Source organism: Lampetra planeri, chromosome 16, assembly GCF_965212315.1.
Source record: "Lampetra planeri chromosome 16, kcLamPlan1.2.h2, whole genome shotgun sequence".
NCBI classification, from domain to species: Eukaryota; Metazoa; Chordata; class Hyperoartia; order Petromyzontiformes; family Petromyzontidae; genus Lampetra; species Lampetra planeri.
Window position 1 is genome coordinate 8322404 of NC_136122.1, and position 25030 is coordinate 8347433.

The 25030-nt window shown below is 45.1% G+C and overlaps 1 protein-coding gene across 1 annotated transcript in view; it reads left to right on the top strand.

Annotated features, from left to right (window-relative positions):
* SLC67A1 (solute carrier family 67 member 1) overlaps positions 1-25030 on the top strand; it is a 149145-nt gene that overhangs the window by 41064 nt on the left and 83051 nt on the right. Inside the window, exon 6 of the mRNA XM_078601482.1 lies at positions 1506-1610. Within this exon, the coding sequence (XP_078457608.1) occupies positions 1506-1610 (105 nt within the window). The remainder of the gene's footprint in view (positions 1-1505; positions 1611-25030) is intronic.

Genomic DNA, 25030 nt, shown 5'->3' on the forward strand with positions numbered 1-25030 from the left:
CCGGGGTCAAGAATAAACGGAAGTCAAAATCGTAATCAATACATTTATTTTTGGCGACTCCATCCCACCGCGCACGTAAACGCCGCGACCCGCCTGGCACGGATCATTCTGTTGTCATGTCGTGTCCAAGCGCAGCAGCAAGGACGAATGGGCAGGGTCATGAGTCTTACCCAAAGCTGCTCAAACTGCCTACATGACTTAAGTCCTTTATTTGTCATCACGGGATGCATAATACAGTGAAACTGCTCTTTTATCTTCATTATTATTTGTGACCTACCAATGTCTGCAGCCAGGATCAATCGATGACAATCCTATTACCTGCAGATATTTAACAGATGAGATGCGTTGCACCGTTAATTCCTCCTGTTTGATAATACTTCTCTTGTCCATATGCATCTGTGCAGATAGGTTTTTGTTTTGCGTTTAAGCCATAGTCCCCACATACCGCTCGTATCAATGCAGATAAGAGGAGCGGTGACCCGCTACTCTGTAGAGTAACATTGGTATAAACGCTTGTTACAATATGAACATCGCATTGAAAACGCGCTCTATTTTATGTACTGTTTACAAAGTGTGTTCACAAATCCACACTGAGAAACACGATGATTGACAGAGGGGTGTTAATATTTTTTTCGGAAGTGTATTTAAATAGAGGTACTGCAGGTAAGTAGTCAGCAGTTTTAAAGGCACAGTTTAACAAGACAACACTTGCCACCATCCTTCAGACCCATTGGTGAAAACGAGTAAAGTTTTTGTTCACATCACAATATGTTTACGCGAGAGCCGGGGGCTTATGGGTCCCCGGGGTCCCACCATGAGGTCCACATGTATTTGAATAATGAACATCTCTTCTTGAATCCTCTGCTGGATGAAACCCTCTCCATGCTCCATCAGGAATTGGCTATGCGTCACCACGCCGGTCAGTGCGAGTTGGTGAAGTGGTGCGGGGGGGGAGTGGAGGTCAGGCTTGGACTGGTTCAGATATTACTCGCCACTGATGTTGGCCGGGAATCAAACTCGGGGTCACCGTGGCACATGGCGCAGCACGCTAGCTGCTCGAACCGCCGCTCGCCCAGTGAGTGAATATTACTCGCTGCTGAGATACGGGACAGTGAAGGCGTTGGCGTAACGCGTTCATGGACCTACGTGTCGCCTATTTTTGTGGAACAAGCGGCGATATTAATAACCACAGTGACATCTGGAAAGCTTCAGTATCAAACGTCGTGTCGTATAGCAACTCGATGAGCAAATCAGAATATGCATTTATTATTCTATCGCACAGATTTACTTTCCGTTTTGTTTTACATATTTAAAAAAAATGTTTTTATTACGAATTCAGAGCAGCATTTCGCCTTGCACATTCTAGGGATTTTGAGTATCGCAGTTTTAATAATTGAACAAAGACTGAGAGTGTTGAGATGTGCGGCTGGGATGCAATGGATAACCCAGAGGGCTGAAGTGTTCACTGAAGTGTACTTTGAAGTCTACTCTGCTGTGCCATTCAGATGAGTCAACGGGCATCTTCAACGTACAGAAAATAGTCCAACTGCTGAAGATTCCGGGAACGCTGCAGATTTTCACCATAAAGACCATCACCGGATTACCAGTAGGTAAAAAAAAATCGCTGACTCCCTTCACACTGTTTACACTGGCCTGTTAAATTCGCTGCTTCTACAATGTAACGCCCAAGACCGGCAGCTTGCCCAACAGCTGCGGGTAAGCGTTCAGGTAAGCTCTGGTAAATGTTTGTCTGACACCGTGGGGCGTACATAGCGAGGCGACTTGACACGAGTGGCACACATACCACCAGACCCAGCGGAGTCTTTGCACTTGACCACCACATCCGTCATCCTGCTGTAGTCCGCTCAATAGGATATTGGCACACGAAAGCGTGCCACACCAAATGACATCATCATCAGCAGCAGCAGCAGCCTTGATCTATCCACTACCGGATGAAGGGCTCCCCACTCCGGCACCACCCCCACACAGTCTCACCACCGTGCCGTAACCCATCTCGCTCCTACATGTGAACCGATGCCATCTCTCCTCCGTGGTGGCGGTTACCCGCTTCGGGTGTCATCTTCCTCTTTGGCTGCCTTCTTTCTCTCGCCGGTCTCGTCCATCAGCAATATTCAACTCCGCGCACAAAAGAGGGCGGCGTAATTAAATGCGCGATGCCGGGTAAATGCCTTGTCCCGTGCTGCACATTTTCTTTATTTTTCTTAAGTTCCCTCTGGATTTAAGACCTCAGCGAAGAGAGCGGGGGCAGGGGGTAGTGGCGTACATGTACACGCCTGCGCTGAAACCAGTGAGCGTTTCATATTCTTAGGTTTTTTCGGTAAAGTCACGTAGGTAAAAAATTTAAATTAATAAAAGTAAAATAAAAAATAAAAATCACGACGTTTCAGAGGCAACACAAGCTTCCGTCTTCGAAACGTCGTGATTTTTATTTTTATTTTACTTTTATTAATTAAAACATTTTTACCTACGTGACTTTACCGAAAAAACCTAAGAATATGAATCTTTGCAGTCACGAAAGCTTCAAATCCAGTGAGCGTTTCTTCACCCCCACGAGTTTTGCAGTTCACGTCATGCGCCCGGGCATTCAGAGCTCCCAGCGAGCGAGCGAGGAGCGAGCGGGCGAGCGTGCGAGTGCATCGCTGGCTGGCTGCAGCCCGTGCCAGGCCGGTGTGACGGTTCACACAAAGGAGACGGCGCGCTGTTTCCACGCGAACATTCTCACGTATATTTATAGCGGTGGGAAGCGGTGAACGCCCGTGCCCTGGTAATGTCACTTTGCAATGACGCGACCGCTTCAGCACCTTTCTCGGCAACCCAGATTCCACATTTTTAAGGAAGTTTTTTTTTTGTCAGCACAGGTGGCCCGGAGAAAAGTTGGTGGAAATTCCACATTGCTTTGGCGGAGGCCAGTCTATCGTCTATCTGGTGTTGAAATTCATCACACTGCTAGTGGTATATGTTTCGGTTGTCATAATGTATTGTGAGAAATTGTAACTATTATTAGAAAATGCCTGTGAAATTTCACAGTTAATGTTCCACAAAAGACGACATTTGTCATCTTACAGACTTGTTCACACAGAAACCCAAGGATTCCCCATATAGCCGTCAAGAAACTCTTGGGACGAGTGCTATTAGCGAGCACCTATTAAGGCCGGCATGACACAAGAGGGTGTGAGTGACCAGCACCACGCCAGGTCGCCTTTTTCTCCCCAATGCTGATGTTTACACACCGCACCAGGTACTCATTTGAGGCTGAGTCGACCTAGGGGAGACCCAGGATTAGTTCAGATAATCGTCACTGGTGTTGGCCATGAGCGGGAATGGAACTCCAGTTGCTGGGTTTGTAGTGCAATCTGCTGACCACTGCACTACCACTCCCCACGACACACACATACATACTATGGGAACCTCATTTGCCAGTAAAAATATGATAATTGGTTTTTTACCCTTCTATCTGGCAATAGAAGGGTAAAAAAACAATTATCACACACATACATGTTTACTAACATACATACACACATTTATTTAGACACAAACACACATAACCATTTTCATTAGCCATGATCAATCCACTGCTGGATAAAGGCCATACTACAACAACAAAAACAATCGCCATTCACTACTTGGCGGTGACATCACCACAGCACTTGTGCCAGGCTATGTGCACGTTAAGGCCAAGTGAAGTGTCGAATGCCCGCTGGCAGGAGGTCACGGGACAAACCCAGGTGCCACAGGTTGACTGACTAGGATGACTGGCCGATGCACCACCTGTGCCCCCTACCGTGCCAACTTGCTGCGTTTTAGCCACCCGGCGCTCTGCTCGTTGTTGTGAGTGTCGGTCCTCTGCCCTCCATACAAACACCTATGCTCACGCATATCCTTATACACACATATACTAATAATAACAACATCCAGCCCTTTCTCAATCAAATATTTAATGATGGCCTCCTTTTTACCAGATTTCACCACGTTTCTCTTTATGGGTATTACCAAGATCTTAAAATGTTGGTTGGCAAACGAGGGGGCCAGAGGTGGTTGAGATGTCACGTGCCACTGATGTTTATCATGGCCAGCAATCAAACTCAGGATGGCTGATATGATGTATATAATTATACTCACACACACACAACTTACAATCCCATATAGACGCACACATAATATCATACAAATACCATCCTATACCTACACTCACATACAGCCATTTACTGATAATCATATACTAATGTGCCGTATAAACACATGTATACTCATACATGTGCCCTCGCACGTACATTCACGCACATTTACACAGATATATGAATGCACAAACCAGGTGGACGGACACATGGATGGCCACCTTAAAATTTGGTTTACACAAATATAATATATATAATGAGTTGGGGAAGTGGTGGCACAGTGGTTGGCGTGCTGCGACATGAATCAACCTAGGTTCACCCGAGTTACAATCCCGCCGCTGCTAATATCAGCGGCGTGGCGTGTGACATCTAAACTTGTCCTGGACCCCCCACCCCCTCACCCACCACCCGCACCCCCACAAACCCACGTTACAAACCCCAACCGACCAGCATGGTGAAGTATGGTTAAACAACCACCCACAGCGGTCATCGTCCTTGCGATGAGCACGGTTGGCTACGTACGGTGCGAAAGAAATCCAACACACACGTGCACACATCCAGCAGTGGAATGAGAGGGGAATCTGTGTAGGTTATTGTGTACAGCGTATGCGGTGGAAGGTTTTGGAGATAAAAAAAAAATTAGCCCAATTGTATCCTGGCTTGACACACGCAGAGGGCATGTTAGGCTGCGATGTTAATCACACGCAAACAGTTGGTACTGACATCGGCTCCACATGCAACGGAAGCGTCTAAATAATGAAATAATAGCGACCGCCGACTTGTAAGTTCTTCGGTATGTCCGGACAACTGCGCCGCTATTGCGCCGCTCGTCCTATTTTTAAAACGGATGACCACACGAGCAGCGTGCGCATTTGAATCTGTCGCCTACTGCCGTGCAGCGGCGTGGTGCTTCTCAACCGTTAAAACCTAAGAATATGAATCCTTGCAGTCACGAAAGCTTCAAATCTAGAATTCTCAACCGTTATCTCTACACACGGCGCATCTCTGCGGTGGCGAGCTTGTTAACTACCTCGCCCGGTGTGCAGGAGGTCGTGGGTTCGATCACGAACCTGACGCCTGCTGCTGCTGTATATTTGGAGTTTGCGTGTTTCTCTTATCATCCTCATATCATCACGGTGTCTATGATATGTTAACTACCTCGCCTGGTGTACAGGAGGTCGTGGGTTCGATCACGACCCTGACGCCTGCTGCTGTGTATTTTGAGTTTACGTGTCTCTCTCTCATATCATCATCACGGTGTCTATGAGATGTTAACTACCTCGCTTGGTGTGCAGGAGGTCGTGGGTTCGATCCCGACCCTGACGCCTGCTGCTGCTGTATATTTGGAGTTTGCGTGTCTCTCTCTCTCATCATCATCACGGTGTCTATGAGATGTTAACTACCTCGCCTGGTATACAGGAGGTCGTGGGTTCGATCACGACCCGGACGCCTGCTGCATATTTGGAATTTGCACGTTCCCCCCGTGGTCGCCTGGAATTTTTTTTCTGCGGGTCCTCCGGTTTTTCCCCTCCACATTTAGAATCAACATCACGCGTTTCGAATATTTGGTTGGGATGCATTTCCACATTGATAAGCCACTTCGTTGAGTTATCATTTGTGTCCAGGTCACTCCTGAAAATGAGCAATGTAGCTCAGTGGGCCTTACCTGATAAAATAAAATGAAATAGTGAAATATGTCCACCCCTACCTTCCCTAGCTGCCTGCACAGTATATTAAAAACGCAGCGATGAATTACATTTAGAGCTCAACCCAATGTGGATTTCCCCCTTCACCGCCACAGTTATGAAAAACCACAGATTTACAAGGGAAATCAGTGTAGATTGAGCACACTTTAGGACATTTTTAAAGGTCGAACGGTTTGTCATACTTTGCATAATGTTGTCAGTGTCAAGAAGAATTGTACGTGACTATGTACGTGGACATGTGGACAAAGACAAAGATCCCCCGTATAGCCTTAACAGACTGTTGGGGCAAGTGCTGTTAGCGAGTACCTATGAAGGCTGGAACGGTACACGAGGGGGTGGGTGGCCAACACCACGCCCGGCCGCCTTTGTCTCCCTAGTGACGATGTTTGCACACCTTACTTGGTACACATTTGAGGCTGAGTCGACCTAGGAGAGGTCCAGGACCAGTTCAAATAATCGTCACTGATCTTGGCCGTGAGCGGGTATCGAACTCGGTTCGCCGGATTCATAGCGCAGTGCGCTAACCGCTACACTACCGCTCCCTACTCTACCGATCTTTGTCTGGGGAGCGGTAGTGCAACAGCCAACACCAGTAACGATTATCTGAATCGGTCCTAAGCCTCGCCTAGGTAGGCTCAGCCTCAAATTAGTACCTGCTGCAGTGTGTAAACACCGCCACTCAGGACAAATGCGGCCGGGCGTGGTGCTGGTCACTCACCTCCTCGTGTGCCGTGTCAGTCTTCAAAGGCACTGCTCGCAAACAGCACTCGCCCGAACAGTCAGCTAAGGCTATATGAGGGATCTTTGTCTTTGTGCATGCAAACATAGTGTTAGTGTGGGTGGGTGAGCAGTGGTGACCCAAGTTCGTTTGCCGCTCACAACCAATCACAGTGGCGGATTTTTGAACCGACCCTGGGCCTCCCCCAGGGTTGGACTCACCCTTAAATGAGTACCTCGTGCCGTGTCTAAACATCGCCACTCGGGAGACACAGGTGGCCACGTGTGCTGCTGGCCACCCCACCACCCCCTCGTGTGTTCCATACCGGGTGGTGGAGTGTTGGGGGGGGTGCAGGCAAAAGTTCCAAATGATCCTTGACATCCATAATAGAAAATCTTGATTTAAAGCTTTCGTGACTGCAGGGATTCATATTCTTGTCACGTAGAAGGGAAATAATAAAATAATATTAATATAAAACAATAACAATTCTCACGACGTTTCGACTGCAACTCAAGCAATCATCATCAGGTGTGAAATTCACAGAAAGAACATTTTCTTTCTGTGGATTTCAAGAATATCCATAATATTTTTTGTTAGCTAGATCGCGTAAATATTTAAATGTGTCGTTAAACCCGCCATCACCCGACACAGCCAATTAGTAAGGTTTGTCACGTAAAGAGAACGTGCAAAAATTCGTCACTAGTACAGCACACCGGTGTGTTAGAGAGCGAAGCCACAACATTTACAATCTGAGTACGACGTTTCGCCAGTAATTGCAACCAGCTTCATCAGGCGACAGCCAAATTTGTGGTGAAATGCTCCTGTTTCGTTTCTTAAAATCGAGGGGTAGATGTGATGTCGACGTTGTGTGCTCTTCTTGGATGATATTAGTCGCGAAGGCCGACGTGCTAAACTGATTCTTGACATTTGTTTATTTTCCTGGTTTTTATTTCTCGTGCCGGTGTTTTTTTTGCGCCAATGTTTCATTGCGAGTCCATACGGCGGATGGGCCGCTCGCGTTTAAATTCTCATCTCGTCGAGGCGCAAGTAATGCCGTATTAACAGCCGCTGAGGCGTGCCGTTGTCATTAAGATTCTGATGGGCCTGATGCTGAGGACAGATGATTGGCTGATGAGTTTCCTGTCTTCTGTTCACAAGGGAATATGTAAAAAAAAAATAACAAATCAGGTAGACATGTGGGTAATGGCATGGGTGTGGATAATTGGCGTGCAGATGAATGAGATTACCACATTATATAACACGCATTCGGGGAGATGCCTTGTAAATGTAGGGCATTCTGCAATGCAACAGCAGCAACGTTCATCTTAAGGTGAAGGCATACATCTCACTAACGTATCGTCATCATCATCCATGATCAATCCACTGCTAGACGACGGCCTCCCCAAGCTATCACCGTGTCTCGCTGCTCTGCAATGTCGATATCCACCCAGCACCTGCACACACACACACACACACGCCGATTTCAGTGCTCCATCTCCACAGTCGACGTGTCCTCGGATGCGTTCCACGTCTTGGCTGCCACTCGACTCGCTATTCTTGAACGTTGGCCATCATCCTGCCCAAGTCAATTTCTTTTTTTTACAATTTTGACAATCATGTCTGCATGCTCCCTCTAACCCATGTGTTCCTCTTGTGTTTCTCAGTGTCATTGGAAGCATGCCTCTCCTCCATGCTTCTTAGAACAATTCCACAGTTTTTGTCCCGGTTTTGTGTTTGTTTTTTAACGACCCTGTTTCTGAATCATACGTCATAGTCGGCAGTGCGCACTGATTTATACATGTTTTCCTCCGGGCACATGCAGATGATATTTTTCACTATCAGCTTCATCTTTCAAGAAGCACTCCAACCTGCGCTAGCCTGCCTCTTTTATTTCCCCATTTTGATATCGAGTCTGCCTTCAGTAGCCATCCAAGGTAGCAAATAATTCTGCTGTGTGTATGTTGAACTTCTTTCGCACCGTACGTAGCCAACCGTGCTAATCGGAGGTCCGGGAGAAGGACAACAAGCTAAACACAAAGAGCAGTTCTAAATAAATGAGGTTTCAATCTTGATTATTTAAAAGTGCACAGCTCCAGTAGCTTCCTAATATCGGAAGGAAGAGCGTTCCAGACGGCCGCAGAAGTGCGATGCGGTGACCGTCTTTGTTCGATGGGCAGCCAAAAGCCGCCGCTGTGAGGATGACCTGGAGCTCACGCGATGGTTGATGCTCCTTAACGAAAACCAGCAAGATATTGTGGTTCATTTGTGGCGAGCACTTTTGTGTGGAACAGAGACGGTGCGACGCCAATCTTGAATGGCGACATCGCCCACATTACGAAGACAACAACAAAACAGCACTGTAAAATCTTCCCTGCGAAATCGCTTTTAATGGTCTTTGCGCCCAGAAGTCAACCCGCTAATTCAGACGTCGTCGTCGTCTTCGCTGTAATATTCTCTTTGTGAGCGGGACATTGGACTCTTGGCTCACGTGGCGTCAATCACGTCCCTGCCACGGCATCCAGCCCTGCCCACCAAACCCACCCAACGACCCATCAAACTCCTCTCCGCTCTCCCACAACTTGTTTGGGAGGCGCAAACTTGAATGCAAGTTGCACAACCGTGAATAGCAGAGGGGGAGCTGGGGCGGCCGGCGGGGGGGTGGTGAGCGGGTGTGCTTAATGCGCGCGGCTGATTTAGTGATGTGACCACGGCCCGGCTCGCCAAACGAAGTCTGTTTGCGCTGTGGTCGCCCAGCAAATCTTGTCACGGTTCCCTTGTCTAAGGCGGGCTGCACGGGCTAGAAAACAAGCCGCCCGCTCGTAAATGTTGGGCCCATTCATGCGCTCGGCCCGAATGTATCAATGGAGTTGGAAACGGATGTTTTTGGCCGACGGTTTGAAGTGAAGGTGGAGGAGGGGCTGTAGGGGAGGAGGAGGATGGGGGGGCGATGTTAAATGGAAGCCTTAGGGGCATGAGTGCGTTTTAATGCATTCATGTCGATAAATTGCATTTTGTTTTCACTGTGATGCTCGCAAAGTGGGAGTCGTTTTAAATGCGTTTTGATGTCGGGCGCCTGTTGCCAAACAAGCTGAAATCCCCTTTGGACGAAGACTATGACAGGGAGTAAAGTTGTTTTTGGCTTTGTGTATTTTATGCATCAAAAGGCATTGCTTTAAAAAAATTACTTAACAGATCTTGTTGTTCCGAGGTTAGAAGCAGGGTCTGCTGTATTTAAAATCTCGCTGTATCTTTCTGTCTGTGTCACTGCCGCTTTGCTGGAGCTGTGCAATGTTTTGGTATTGTGATTATTCTGATTATTCCGCTTGTGAACCCAGAAGAGCCTCGCCGAGTCTCAAGACTCGTTTGACGAGGGTCCTGCCAGGTTTTCGCAGTAGGGGGCGACAAGTGCTGTGTACCGTATCATCCGATGGAAGTAATCGCAAATTTCGACCGTGACGCCGGCACACGATGGACCCTCCTCTCGCGAACGGCGTCACGGGATCTTTAACGTCCGCTGCGAAGCGTGCAGCGCCTATCCGCCATATCTTCACCGCAGTATTAACCAGGGCGGCCGCTGGAATCGAACCGCCACTCCGCCGCCCGTCGCTCTTATCGCTGAATGAGCGGTGGCCCCAGTGGCGTATTCAGAGGTGGCCTTGGGGATGAGCCAGGCAGGGCGGTGGGAATCCTCGCACCGTGAGAAAGCCACCTCCCCCACCGCAGAACCTCCTGCCAATTTATTACATTTTTGCGACCACTGGCAGCAGTTTCGCTTCTCCTCGCGTCCGTGCCATGAAACCGCGCGGCTCCCGCGCAAATCCCCGTCGATGGCAACGGCCTGAAGCTTTCCCTAAAGAGCGACGAGCGATCACCACTCATTGGCGCGTGATCATCGTCATCGTCACCGTGACGACAACGATATAACGATCATGGTCCTGACAATGACCGTCATCGTCATTGTCGCCATCACCAGTTTACATAGCAATGTAATCATAATTACAATTTAGAATACAAACGTAGATCCCCTCTGGATCAATGCCGAATGAGGATTATTATTTGACCATGCTTCACCATACCGGCCGGTGCGGGTGGGTGAAGAGTTGGAGGAGAGTGGGGCAGGAGGGCAGCATCGGTTGAGATATCACTCGCTGCTCATGTCAGTGATTTGCCAGGAATAAAATTCAGGTCATCGAGTTAATTGCACAGTGCGGTGTCCGTTGCACCACCACTCCCTCCCAGTTGTGCTACCTATACATGTGGTAGCTTATTTTAGCTGCACCAAGTGTTTTTGTTTAAGCCTTGGTCTTATTTGTTACAGTGCAGTATTGTATATCTGGTATAAGTTTACGTAATCAGGGCATGTGTTACCTGATCGTTTTGCTTAATCTTTTGCAATCAAAGCGGTTTCACGTTTGCGCATCTACTCGAGTGTATATGTTACAAATAAGTTCTACGGGTATATTAAAGTGTAACTGCTCTTAGGCTACTAGATGTGGTGCTTAAGAGTGCTCTTTTTAATTGCGTGCAAAATAAAGCAACGCCAAAATTGAGCCTGAAGCGTGAGATAGTTTGGCTGCTTACAAAAACATTCTGTCCATGATGTCCATTTCCTGCGCTTTAAATATTGCATTTGTGATGTTTGAAGGCTTGAAAGTGGTGCTTAAATAGTAATCTGGTTTTTCCTCGAATCAGTTGTTAATGAACCTGTGTGTGTGTGTGTTTGATTCATTTGGAGAACTCAGTAGTTATTTATTTAGGTGGTAGCACTCAATCACAGGTTGCAAAATTAGCGTATCAGCCAGGCCCAAGTCATTAATATCGGATGTGATAAATAATGCACTCAGCGCTCCGGGATAATGCTTAATGTCATGTTTATTATTATTTTTATTTTTCCCCAGGTGTGTTCTTTGCAATTGAGTGCACAACACCCGAGCTTTGTACTTTTCGTTTGTGTGAAGCCGTTCTCGCTCGGCACAGCGTGACAAAATAAATGATAGCAATTAAGTCGCATGGAACACTTGAGGAAACATGGGGGTAGTAGTGGTGATATAAAAAAAACACTCAGACTCGCAGAAGTCCGAAGGCTTAATTTTGAAATTATTTGAAGCAATTAAGCTGTCTTCAACGGGTCTTAATGTCTCCATAAAAAAACGGCGACATAATTTTTTTCTAAAGTTATTCTTTTACATCTATTTTGCGAATGCATGCTCTTCACAAGTTACGTTTATTTTTTTTCACGAAACATTGAGCGTTGAACACAGGAATAAACTCCAATCTCAAGAGTATTCACCAAACGTGTGTTGTTTTTGTATGTGTGCTAGTTTTATGCAGCTTCTCAGGTCAAGAGAAGATCAGAATCAAACTATGAAATAAAGAGGTGAACAAAAGCATCATTAGAGTGTGCTTGGGAAACTGAATTTGATATTCTTGGTTCTTTCGGTAAAGTCACGTAGATAGGATTTTTTTTATATATAAGTGATGAATTGAAAATAATAAAAACAAAAACCACAATAAAAAATAATTAACAATTTTTATTTTTTTATTATATTTTACTATTTTTATTTTTAATTGTGGTTTTTGCTTTTATTATTTTCAATTCATTATTTGTATTTTTTACTATTTTTCATTTTTTCTTTTTTCTTTTTCTATCTACGTGACTTTACCGAAAGAACCAATAATATGAATTCCTGCAGTCACGAAAGTTTTAAGTCAAAAAATTGTAATTTGATAACTTCCTCTGCGTACGGCTGGGGAAGCAGTTGTAGTTTTAACGCCGAGGTTAGCGATCCATTCAGCCGCTTCAGGCGAGGCAGCGTGAACGGCCGCGATGCCACCAGGAATGGATCTCTGGGTGGCAGGAGTTTGGTGCGTGGGCGATCATCTGACTTGGGTGCGCCTAGCAGTCACGATGTTGGCCGCCCCTCAATGTCCCAACATCAGCGAATTGCGTGCATTGGGGCAGTCATTCGTTGGCGATGCGGCGAAGTGAATGGTGCCTCGGCGCGGTCGCTAGTTGGCGAATCCCCGATGTCCCCCAGTTATGTTGTACGAATTACACTGAGAGACGGAGTTGGGGTGCGCACTGCTCAAGAGAACAAGATGCTGATTACCGTAGGCGGTTAAGACGAGCAAGTAGGATTTGGGCAGGACACCCGGCTAGAACGGACGCTGTCCGATGGAACAAAAACTGGTCGCGGAATGCCGGCCGAGGGTGAAAACAACTGACCAAGGCTGAGGTGGAGCGGTCTATACTCTTAGGTTTTTTCGGTAAAGTCACGTAGGTAAAAAATAATAATAAAATAATTATAAATGAAAATTACTCAATTCAATCATTTATTATTATTTTTTTTACCTACGTGACTTTACCGAAAAAACCTAAGAGTATGAATCTTTGCAGTCACGAAAGCTTCAAATCTAGAAGTGGAGCGGTCTGTTCATCTTCGGGAGCGGGGTGGAGTGTGGCATAACAGGACCATCAGGGGTCTGCGAATGGCATGGGGGAGGCTGTAAACCGGCTGTGGATAGACCATGGCTGATGATGTCTTAAAATGCACGTGTTGCAATTTGCAGACAATGGCCGAGGGTGATGATTATCTGCTTGGTTCTTTCGGTAAAGTCACGTAGAAGGGAAGTAATAAAATAATAAAAATAAAACATGATAATTATTTTATTATGTTTTATTTTTATTATTTTATTACTTCCCTTCTACATGACTTTGCCGAAAGAACCAAGAAGATGAATCCCTGCAGTCACGAAAGCTTTAAATCGAAGGTGATGATGATGTTGATGATGATGTTGATGATGATGCAGGAATTACCTAAATTGTTTCTGTTACAATAAGCTGCGATTATAAGGACACAGTCTGCACTAATATTTAAACACAGTTATAGGGTGTTAGCATTTAAACGGGCGGTAGTGTAGCAGTGAGTACACTAAGCAGATGCAGGCACACGTATTGCAGCGCTTGGATATGGATTCCTGGCACGTGTTGAATAATTTTTCAAATAGAGCAGAGCAGGCACCCCGATTTACTAACCCATACACTTCCCAGAAATGCAATGTCTGTTTTATATTGCACCAATAAACCTTAAACATTATGCTGGAGCCCTTGTCCCATATATTGGGTTGTTTGAAGAACAGTTGGGTGCCTCCAACTGGAATGGTTATATTTAAGTTATAAGCGTATCGTGTGCAATATATAAAGCTGGAATGTATATCAACCAATTATACTTTTTTTGCACTGAAATTTAGGCTAAATTTTTTTATATTTGCAATCCTCTTGGAGTGAAAACGAATGGGTTCGTGGTGGACATGCTGGCTGGATTGTTACAACGCAGGACCGTGGAGGTGGCGACGGCTTGTGGAAGCCTTCATCCAGCAGTTGATAGACCATGGCTGACGATGATATCTAAAATGCATTGGTGTGTCGCAATTTCCAACATTTAGCGTACAAAGAAAGACACTTTCAAATATGAATTCTAAGTACTTTTAGATGTCTTTATTCATTTAATGCTGTATAAGAATGTAGGGCCGACATATGGGACACTAAGTAACCTTTGGCCGAGGGGGTAAGATTGACACTAATTAAATGCCCAATGCCACTCAACCCCGGCTGCCTGTGTGTGTCCAAGCATGATGGACTTAAGTCGCCCTAGAATGGGAAATATAAAGACTCGTGCTCTGAATTGCCCCCAATATTGTTCACTCTTTGCTCATTGTGGGCTATGCCATCTCAGAATCAGAATATTTATTTATGCTGGAGGAATCCAATGAGCTATAAAACCTTTATTTGTTTTCACAGATGTCCAGTAGGGCCATAGGGTCAGGACGTTACAACAACAAACAATACACAAACACGACAGGAGTGAAAAGTATAGGAAAGGTAAACGCATCACTTAAAACATCCCAGCTTAAATAGTCGCTCCAAGCCTGGGGCTTGTCATTCAGACTCTGTCTCCTCGACAGACCTGTTCTCCACCTGAGGACGACTACTTGCGTTGTGGCCGAAACGTCGTGAGAATAATTTTATTATGTTTTATTTGTATTATTTTATTATTTCAATTCTACGTGACTTTACCGAACGAACCAAGAAGAAGACATTTACACAAATTAAACTAAACATTTTTTTTTATCTTACCAGGTAAAGCCCACTGAGCTGTAAGCTTCTTTTTTTCAAAAGCGATCTGGCCACAAATGACAGGTCAACGAAGTGGCTTATCGTGTGGAAATTTATAGCAACAAAAATAATCCGAATAAGTTTGCACGTGCTCCGCAGATGCTTTGGTGACCTCCCTATTTCATTATAAGCCAACCGACTGTCTGCACATGTGGCGCCAGCGTGTTTCAAGTAATGTCAACCAACGAAACCACCTCTGTGTTCTATACAAACCCATTATGAATTGTTGTGGAGCATTCGTGGTATTGGTATATATTACACAATATATACTCGATATGCAGAACGCCAGTGTGTCTCCTGGAGTACAAATACAAATATATTATGTGTCTGTCCACACAATGGCTTTCCAGACCAATGTTATATTATGTGTACATCCGCCGAATGGCTTTCCAGACCAATGTTATGAAATCGGTCCGAACAAATGCATCCGCCGAATGGCTTTCCAGACCAATGTCATGAAATCGGTCCGAACAAATGCATCCGCCGAATGGCTTTCCAGACCAATGTCATGAAATCGGTCCGAACAAATGCTTCTTCGATCGAACTAAATGGTTTTTTTTGTTCATTTATATGTGGAGACATAGAATGAAGCTCTGCTTATACACGCCTACGCCTTCCCTTCTGTGTTAGCTTTTCTAGAACTTGCCCCCATCGAGATGCTGTGTGAATGTGTGCAGTGTTTGATATTTCCCATTATGCAAATACAGTACTTGACGGCTTGTGTTGGGGTTTCTGCAGTGGCAAGATGTTAACTACCTCGCCTGGTGTGCAGGAGGTCGTGGGTTCGGTCCCGACTCGGACGCCTGCTGTATATTTTGAGTTGGCATGTCTTTCTCCCCGTGGTTGTGTGGATTTTTCTCCGGGTCCTCCAGTTTTTCCCTACACATTTCGAGTATTTGGCTGCTATAAATTACCGTATGATAAGCCACTTGGTTGAGCTATCATTTCTGGCCAGATCTTCTGAAAAGAGATATACAGTATAGCTGAGTGGGCCTTACCTGGTAAAATAAAAAAATGTGTTTAGTTTATAGTTTTAGTATTTGTTTAGAACTTTCTGTGATGTGACTGCACATGGCATGTTCTCTTTATATTAGCTCGTGGTTGTTTTGTGTTTGCAGTACATCTATCGTTTTATGGCACGCTCGTCATATTGTTTTCGTGTTTCATTATCTCTTGCAAGGCAACGCAGTGGAGGCATCTAAAACATTAAATCGAGTCATGTTGATTTTAAACAACAGAAGCCGAGTGAGTTGTACAGCGATTTATTTCAGCTCTTCCTGTCTTCTGGATCGGATGCCTGCTGCTTGTACTTGCACTCACTAGAAGGGGTTTGGCAGCAAAATAATAACAGTCTCATTATTGGGAAAGAAAAAAACAGGTCTCTTCTTTAAAGTGATTTGTGAAGTGTGCGTAGACTGTGCTTCCCTGATGCAGCAGCCGCATGAACTGCATCAAAATAATTGGGACAGCTTGTTCTCAGTGCAAATTTTATCGAAGAAACTATCTCCGTGCTCCTCAAATGAATTGCATATGAAGTATAGTTCAGAAAACTTCAGGAACATATATATGAATAAAAATGTAGGCATTTGTTATTTCTGCACGAATGCGTACAACTGTTATTGTAATTTATCATGTTAGGCACGAGTATACTTTACCTTTCCACAACAGTAGCAAGTTGGAATCCCGTTGTAAATTTAATTTATAACGCATTCCGATGCGCAGCAAGCTTGTAAATTGCGTTTTTTAACATGAGTGACGTGTAACTAAACATTGAATTGTCGCCACTTTTTCACGGGCGTTGTCAGATATTTCGCGGCCTCACAGCGTGTGTCACAACCCGTGTTTATTCACACGAATCGTAGGGTCATCTGTTATAGTTTTGTGTGTGTGTGTGGGGTAACATTTGTTTTTGAGTTCTGATACATTCCTGTCCTTTCCCACTCTCGTTATCTCGGCTGGACCTAATCCACTTTGGGTCACTTACAAAGAGACCTCAACCGAGGCCATAATTTCATCAATCGGTCTGTCGCGTGCATGCGCGGCCAACTCAATACCGCTTCCAGCTCTGCAGCGGGATTCGTTCTCACCAGCCCGTGTCTCCGTTTCAGCGCCACTAATGTAAAACCATTACGGCAGAAGCTTTCTGATAAATTGAAAAGGGGGTTGGCGTGCTGGAGGGGCGGGTGGGGGAAGGACAAAGATCCCCTTTGATAGAAGCCAAATGCGAGCGAAACAGCAGGGAGTGTGTGTGTGCGCAGCGCCAAATTGGTGCCCTTTGATGGCACAGGTGTGTCGTTGGAGCGTCTGTTTCGTATTTTAGAATGGCCACACAAAAAAAAACCCGTTTGCGCCAAGGATATGTCATTGATTTTTCATAACAAACTTTCTTGCTTTTTGTTTTGTCAATCCCACGCCGTCCGAGTGGATTGGACGGGGTGGGGAGTATTGCAGCGCTGCTGCTTGATTAAATACCCGTGTGGCATTATGTGAACTTGTAAAACGACAGAAACGACTATGTGTCCTTTATATGAACAGACCGCTGTGCTGTATTAATGTTGCACAACAAGCACACTCTGGACGGGTTTCGCCATTTAGTGTCTCATCAACAGAAACTGGCTTGCATTAAACCGATGCTGGCGTACTGCCAGATGTATATATAGGCAAGTGCCCTCTCTATTAGACATGTGTTGTATGTTTAAACTATTGAATACATTACACAAACTCGTTGTGTTATGCATGCGTAGTGACTAACTCGGAGACGGTAAGAGTTGGAGGCACTTCTTTGTTAACGAGCACCATCGGGGGAATACACTCTTAATAACTAGTCTGTCTAAGGTCGGCGACGCTACTCAGGACAGTTGGTAGGCCGCCTGACTGGTGACGCCCCGAGATGGTGAAGACGGAGACGACGACGAGAAAGATGGTGAAGACGACGAGAAGAACGGTGACGAAGACTTCAGCAGCGCGACGAGGATCCCACTCCACACGACAGCCCCGAGGTCCCCTACAGGGGCCCTTCTTGTACTGTCACGTGGCCTGGCTCCGCCCCTGACCACGCCCCCTTTCTAGAACCTACCAGCGGGTTCCTGGTGTGCCCCTTCTGTGAACTTTCCCCTAGATCCCCCTCTGGTGTGTCACGTGGCCTGCTGACGTCAGGGCTGCCGTAAGCTGCAGATCCCTTTCTCTGCCAGCAGCCGGCGCTATGCTGCTACACGACTATTCTATGCCACTACACATGCAATAGTGGTATGGTTCACCCAGCATTGGTTTAAGTGAGCCAGACTGCTGATGAAACACTGAGTGTCGAATCAGTCCAGAGTTTGCTTGTCTTGAACCAATGCTGCTGAATAAATTAACTTCCAGAAGGTCTTGTGGCTGACGGGATGCGTAAACAAGTTCTCCACAATGACAATCATGATTATTTCATGTTCTGCGTGATATCTGACCGATCCTGGTACACCCTGTCACCAACCCACAATGACCAGCGTAGTTCAAGTACGGTCAAACAACCCCTCCACCAAACATGGTGTGTTGAGGCCTTCATCCAACAATGGAAATACAAAGGGCCGTACATTGTTCGTAAAACTCAAAGTATCCTGAATACATTACCTAGGCTATATCGTGGGCAGCAGAAAGGCTACGCGGTGAAATCCATTGTTGTACTGGACTGCGTTCCCCACCTTCAATATCCCAGCACGTGGATTGCGTGACCGCACGTTTTGGCGTACGTCTCAATCCGCGCGGTGCAGAGTTTTGCACGTGAGCGTAGGCCGCGCAAAAATTGCTTTGGAGGAACGCGGCGCCACAGCCTGACTCAGCTGGGACGTTAAGTCTATTAAACGGATTCCCCCACTCTCCATTGCAATATTGCGAGATCGCGTCGGTGCAATTGTGGCTTGCTCCGCGCAAGCTCGGATCGGGAGAGAATCCAAATGGACCGAAGGAGTCGTAAATTACTCGCGCCCGCCACGATTTAACTCTCGACTGAATGTTTTATTCAGTTTTTTTTTGTATTTTGCCTAGCTTTCTCGAGGCGGCTGCGACGTTCTATCTCAAAGAGTGATATTGAATGGCACTATTCTCGAAGGAAAATGACAATGCGAGATAAATATATCTGTGTGTGTATATATATATAAAAACAAGTGATGTATAGTTTGGTTCTCTTCTGTGACAGTGGTGTAATGATGTTATTTAAAAACACGGAGAGAATGCGATGCTTTTTTCCCACAACCGCCAGAGTTATGTGACGGAGGCAACTGTGTGCCGCACTGCCATCGATTTCTTCTCGGGGAAACTTACATTTTCTCCCGGCAGCAAGATTCATTTCACAACGTCTTCATTTCATTGGAAAAACAGAATTATCATTAGGGCTTCAGCGGGCGTTTCCATCATCCATATTACTCACCTTCATCACCAGCTCTCGGCAGATATGCCCCATAGGACACACAAGTCAGAATCTGGACTTTTAACCTCTTTCGGTTATTTCTTATCACATAATTCTCTCCCAATGTCATCCCGTGCCGCGCATCTGTCTCAAGTGCACCGTAACAATGACCTCTCCCCTCTGCTGCAGTCCCGTTTGCTTTATTTTCTGTTGCGTGCCGACGACTTAAGGTTGCGTGCCTTTGTCCGTCAGGAACGATATTTAACCTTGAAAAATAATTATTTCAGAACGATTGCGTCAGACGGTGCCTCTGAACACATTTCACTGGATATTGTGATGTGATACGTTCTGCTATTTTATCATCAAACACTTCTACTCAGACTGAATCTCCTTCAAATGTTCCCTCGTGTTCAATTTTCATCTATACAATGAATATAAGTATCTACTGTACGGATAATTATCGGCACGATATCATTATCATTTGAAACTAAACTAAAACTAAATTTTTTTTAGTTTACTAGGCAAGGCCCACTGAGTTATATAGCTCTTTTTCAGAAGCAACCTGGCCACAAATGATAGCTCAACAAAGTGGCTTATCATGTGGACATTTATAGCAACCATATACTCTAAATGTGGAACTAAAAACTGGAGGACCTGGAGAAAAATCCACGCGACCACGGGGAGAGACATGCAAACTCAAAATATACAGCAGGATTCAGGGTCGCGATCGAACCCACGACCTTCTCCATACCAGGCGAGGTAATTAACATCTCACTACCATGGCGCCCATTTGGGTCTGAGACATGGTCAAGTGGTAGCATTTCAACGCATGTTGCAGAGGTCCGTGGCTAGAACCCGCCAGGCCGCCCTAGTTAATACTGCGGGTGTATTAACCGCAACATATTTTGCTTGTCTGCTTCACAGTAGACGTCAAATATATCGTGGCATCGTTCAAATAAGAGTAGGGCCATTGTGTGCCAGTGACACGGCCCATATTGGTCAAATTAGAAAAACAAGTATTTGCACATTACTTCATTGGAAAACGCATTGTAATCATCGCCCTCTCTGAAAACTTAGCAGGACCTTCTTAGAATTATAGTGCCGAGACTCAGGCTTTTCTGGGTAAATAAGCATAATAAATAAGATGCAATGTGTCTGGCCAATGCCATTAGGGACATAAGGAGAGAAGCCATGCGGAGAGATGGGACTCGTACGATAAAACCCTCATCACACCAAGTGTGCATGGCTTGGTTTTATCGACTAAGGCAAAACTGCTGTCGAATTATAATTTTCAACATGCGACGCAATTCATAAATCCGGACAAGTCACGGCTTTACTTAATCGAGAATCCAATTTTTCCATTCGTCTTTGCGCGTTGTTTTCAAAGGAACGGCGCTCTGTTCATCGTCCTGACCCCTACTTTGCCACTATTACACAAGGACATACATGGCTGTACAGCCATTTCCAAAGCAATTGGTATGAAATTACCATCAAGAAGATACACGGCTTACGCTCTTACCGGGGATTAAACGCTCGCAACGTAAGATGTCCTGTGTCGTGTGCCGAGAGTTGACACCAGATTCACGGAGTGTTCCTTCATCCACCGATGCTTTATAAGGCTGGAACAAAATCGCGCCTCTTTTGTATTCAGTGATCATTTCCTCTGAAATGTTTTTCTGCAATCACCACCTGCATTCATTCCTCGACGAAATCGAACGTAAACGCTTTGATCGTCGCCTTCTACCACTTTTAGCCTTCGCGTCTTACGTACGTGGATTCGTTCAGCGTGTCAGTGACAAAAAGTAGGATTATTTTGAGAGCAAGAATCGAATTGGAATGTTAAAGAACGTATGGCTTTTTGCGTGTTTGTTTTGCCGTTGTCATCGACTTTTGTCCTGTACTCGTTACGCATTTAATGCTTGTCACCAAGGTGCTCCGAGACACAGAGGAGTATAATTCCAACGGGCTCTCCCTGGGTCATCAATACGATACCTACTCCTGCGCATTATCTCATATCTTTGCTTTCTTTGCTCCATCTCCACAGCGGTAGTCCAACAACAACAAAAAACGTTCTATCTCCACTAGCCCTTCTCATTCCTTCAGAATTTGTACCTTAAAATGTAAAGGAGCAGCCCTGAAATTTCTTGCTTACGTCACTGCTGGTGGAAGGGCCTCCGCTCGAGAAAGCTCTAGAGAGTCCATCTAGAGAGTATTTGTCCTTTTCATCCACACTGATCAGACCCACACTTTACCCCACCGCACACGACCTGCCGATCGACTGTGAAATGAAGGGGGGGGGGGGGGTGCGAAATAAGAAACTCGCCCCGCTGTTCCAAAGTTCCATGACCTCTTCTTCATTGCAAGTCCAGCGCGCTCACCATCATCCAACATTTTCAATAAATATATTTTTTGCGTGTTATAACACACAGGTTCAACAACAACTCAATAGGTTGTTACCTCGAGAAGAGCACAGCTCCGAGCAATGAATAGCTCCAGTCACAACACTCTCTGCAAGTCTAAATCAATAAGTATTTTTGTTATTATCCACCCAGGAAGACGACCTTCTTAAAATGCTTCAATATTAATCCAGCTGTTCCCAATCCATGTTGGTCATGGGGTTTGTTTTGTTTGTTTTACCATTCATCACCATGCAGGCCAGGTTGATGAAGGGGGAGAGGGTAGCGTTGATTCATAGATTATTGGCCCTGGCCAGGAATCAAACTTGGGTTGCCAGGTTCTTTGTGCAGCGTGCTTACCACTCCACCCAAGATACGTTCATAAAGTATTTATTCTCTCTTCCTGTTGAGAGCAAATTCAAATTTTAGTTTTTTTAAGTTTTTAAGTCATCACAGACTTGGTTTGGCTCAGGCCATCAGACTCAATGCATTTGAGGATCAATTTCACCTTGGAAGTGGTTATTCCACCTTTTGCCAGTTTTACTCAGTGTCATGGCTAAGGATTGTTAACCTCAAATTCAGACTGTTGATTTTTCAGAGGGCTCGTTGGGAAATCCATTCATTATAGCTGCTGGGTTTTTGAAGTACAAATTTGCCAACGTACGTCACTAAAGGACCATAAAAACACCTCTCTTCTGCCTCTTTCAACACACACCACTCGACTTTAGAATGCATTGCGATCATCTGTTCTCATGAACCCTTATCGCCTTGCTTCTAAGAATGCTCTTTGTTGCTGGCCCCTTGATGTTTTGACCATTTGGGCCTGTGTTCAGAAGCTGTAATAAAATAGCAAGTGCAATATCGATTTTATTTAAGTGTGCATTTGATAAATCTGAGTCATCTCTTAATACTGAACAAAAATAGAAATGTTTGCTTCGTAAGCTTAGTCGTTCGCTTATTTTTCTCAATTGCTTGGATTGTCTACCCAATTTGAGCCCCATTGCGCGAGAGACGTCACGTGATCAGACGGAACATCCACTTGGATACTCTTTGGTTTTTCGGTAAAGTCACGTGGGTATAAAATAAAATAAATCACGACGTTTCGATCGCAACACAAGTGGTCGTCCTCAGGCGGGAAAAAATATATAATCAAGCAGTGGAATTGCTGATCCAGCATCTCTCGCAGTGCATTGCAACCCATTAGCTTAGAGAGAACGGCTCATGGCAGCAAATCTCACAGAGCTACCTTTGAGATCCCTTCAGGTGACCTCTGGTTCACACACAGTAGAGGGCAGCACTTTCCAACCCACTCTGCACGTGACAGTCATCGATTGTTGCGCGACATTCAAAACAATGTTTTTTATTCTTATCACTGGAATTCGCCAAATTGAGTGCAGGAATCGATTCATTATACCCGATGGGAGTTTTTGATGCACACATAGCCACACTTAATGCGATGGTATTGTTGTGCAGTCATTTGCTGATCGGATTAAGACCATCATGAACTCGTTACAATTGAGAACCCGGCTTCAATCATAGGCAGCTGCCTGGATTTGAACCCAGGTTGTCAGTAGTGCCAGCTCAGCACTTTGACCTCTGAACCACCCCGGTCTGTTCTCCTATAACGAAGTAGTTGCGTTCCTGAAGAACACCGCGTTATGTAAAAATATCGTTATAATAAATAAATAAAATATAATCTAGGGTAGCGCACTGTCCGCGATAACACGTGAAATGCACACGCAGGCTGAACAAAGAGTGAGTCGCGTGGATAGAATCTAGAAGCATTGAGCAGTATCCTGGCGCCTTGCGTGATGACGCTACGCTGCTGCAGCCACACAACCGCTTATTCCTACTGGCGTGACGTAGTTCGCTCACTCGCGTTATATCCAATTCGCACCCGCGTTATAAAAAAAATGCATTCATTGCGTTATATCCAATTCGCGTTATGAACACAACACGAGTTGGAGAAGAACCGACTCTATTGTAATTGCAATATTTTTGTTGTTCGTTCGTTTAACTAAAATAAGGTAAGCTGACTATGAAATGGGCTTGAAGTCAGATCAAACGCAACAGAGTACTGCGCAATTCTCTGGCTCTTTTGCTGCTCCTGATTGATTGGGGAAAGTGCTCTTTAATCAGGCTGCCCAGGGTGCTCTGGCCATTATTAACCCCGAATTCCCTCCCACTGCCTCTCCCCGACAAGCGTAAAGAAATTAGAGGAAGGGACAGGTATTAATTTTAGCTTGAGGGAATCGGTGAAGGTCGTTGCAGAATGTACAGATCAATTTAATCTCTATTGGAAATAATTACGGAGGAAAAAAAATTCTCGAAATCATCAACGTTATAGTTTTCACAAGTGATAACATTTCTTTGGCATTTTTTATATAATTTTTTTGTCCTCAAATGCCCTCTTCAGTGCCAGGAAAGATTAATTTCCCTCTCAAACGAAATTCATTACATAATTACGTTTTATTAACAACTTAGCGCGACTTGTGATGCATAATCTCCTCCGTCCTGTAATCAAAATGAAGGTTAAAATTAGCATAACTTTAGACCGGATCTATTTGCATCTAGACAACATTATCATCGTGAAAGTAATGGTTTCCAGCAATGCCATGTAAATGAGCCCGCCCGACTTGCGTCTCAACTCAGAAAACGAAGCCACTAGAATAATAAAATCTTGCGAGCAGAAAAAAAGGCCGCGCGATTTCCGCTGGTGGATCACAATTGCGGGCAGCTGCTTCAGGAATATTCTTAGGTTTTTTTTCGGTAAAGTCACGTAGGTAAAACATTAAAATTAATAAAAGTAAAATAAAATAATAATCACGACGTTTCGGAAGCAACACAAGCTTCCGTCTTCAGGTGGAACCGTCACAGCCCGACAGCTGTATCAAGTAAATGAGAGATTACAGGAGATACCACTCCGTATATATAATGGTTGAGGGGGGGGGGCAGGGATGGCCCACTCTTTATTATTATGGTAAGGTGCGGTTTGAGACTATGAATAGACTGCATAACAAAAGACTGAGCCTTTATTATGGAGAGGTTCGGTTTGTGACTACGCCTAGCCTACATAATAAAAGTGTGAAAAAAGAAGAAAGCTAAACCTGGTAGAAAGCTAAACCTGGTGAAACAACTGGTAGGTACAACTTTTTTTCTCCCCCTGATGTTGTGCCCCTGTGATGTCTCTCCCCCTCCCCGCCTTGCGCAATGTCAGCCCGTGAAAATAAAAATAAAATGGCACGAGATAATTCAGTGCAACGTTCTTCAATTCCCCCACAGCCCTACATCATCCCTTATTAATGCTCTCCTGCCCGCCGTGCCGAGGCTGAATTTTTTAATATTACCGCGCACAAGACCAGACTGTCGCGTGCAAGGTCGAAGCAATTGCTAAGTGCTCATTTAACCTCGTGCACCCCACGTCATCTTTTCTAAAATGCGTATCACTTATATATGCCCGTGTATTGGTGCGTTGAACGTATGTCACTCTGACAACTAAAACGAAGGCCTTGTC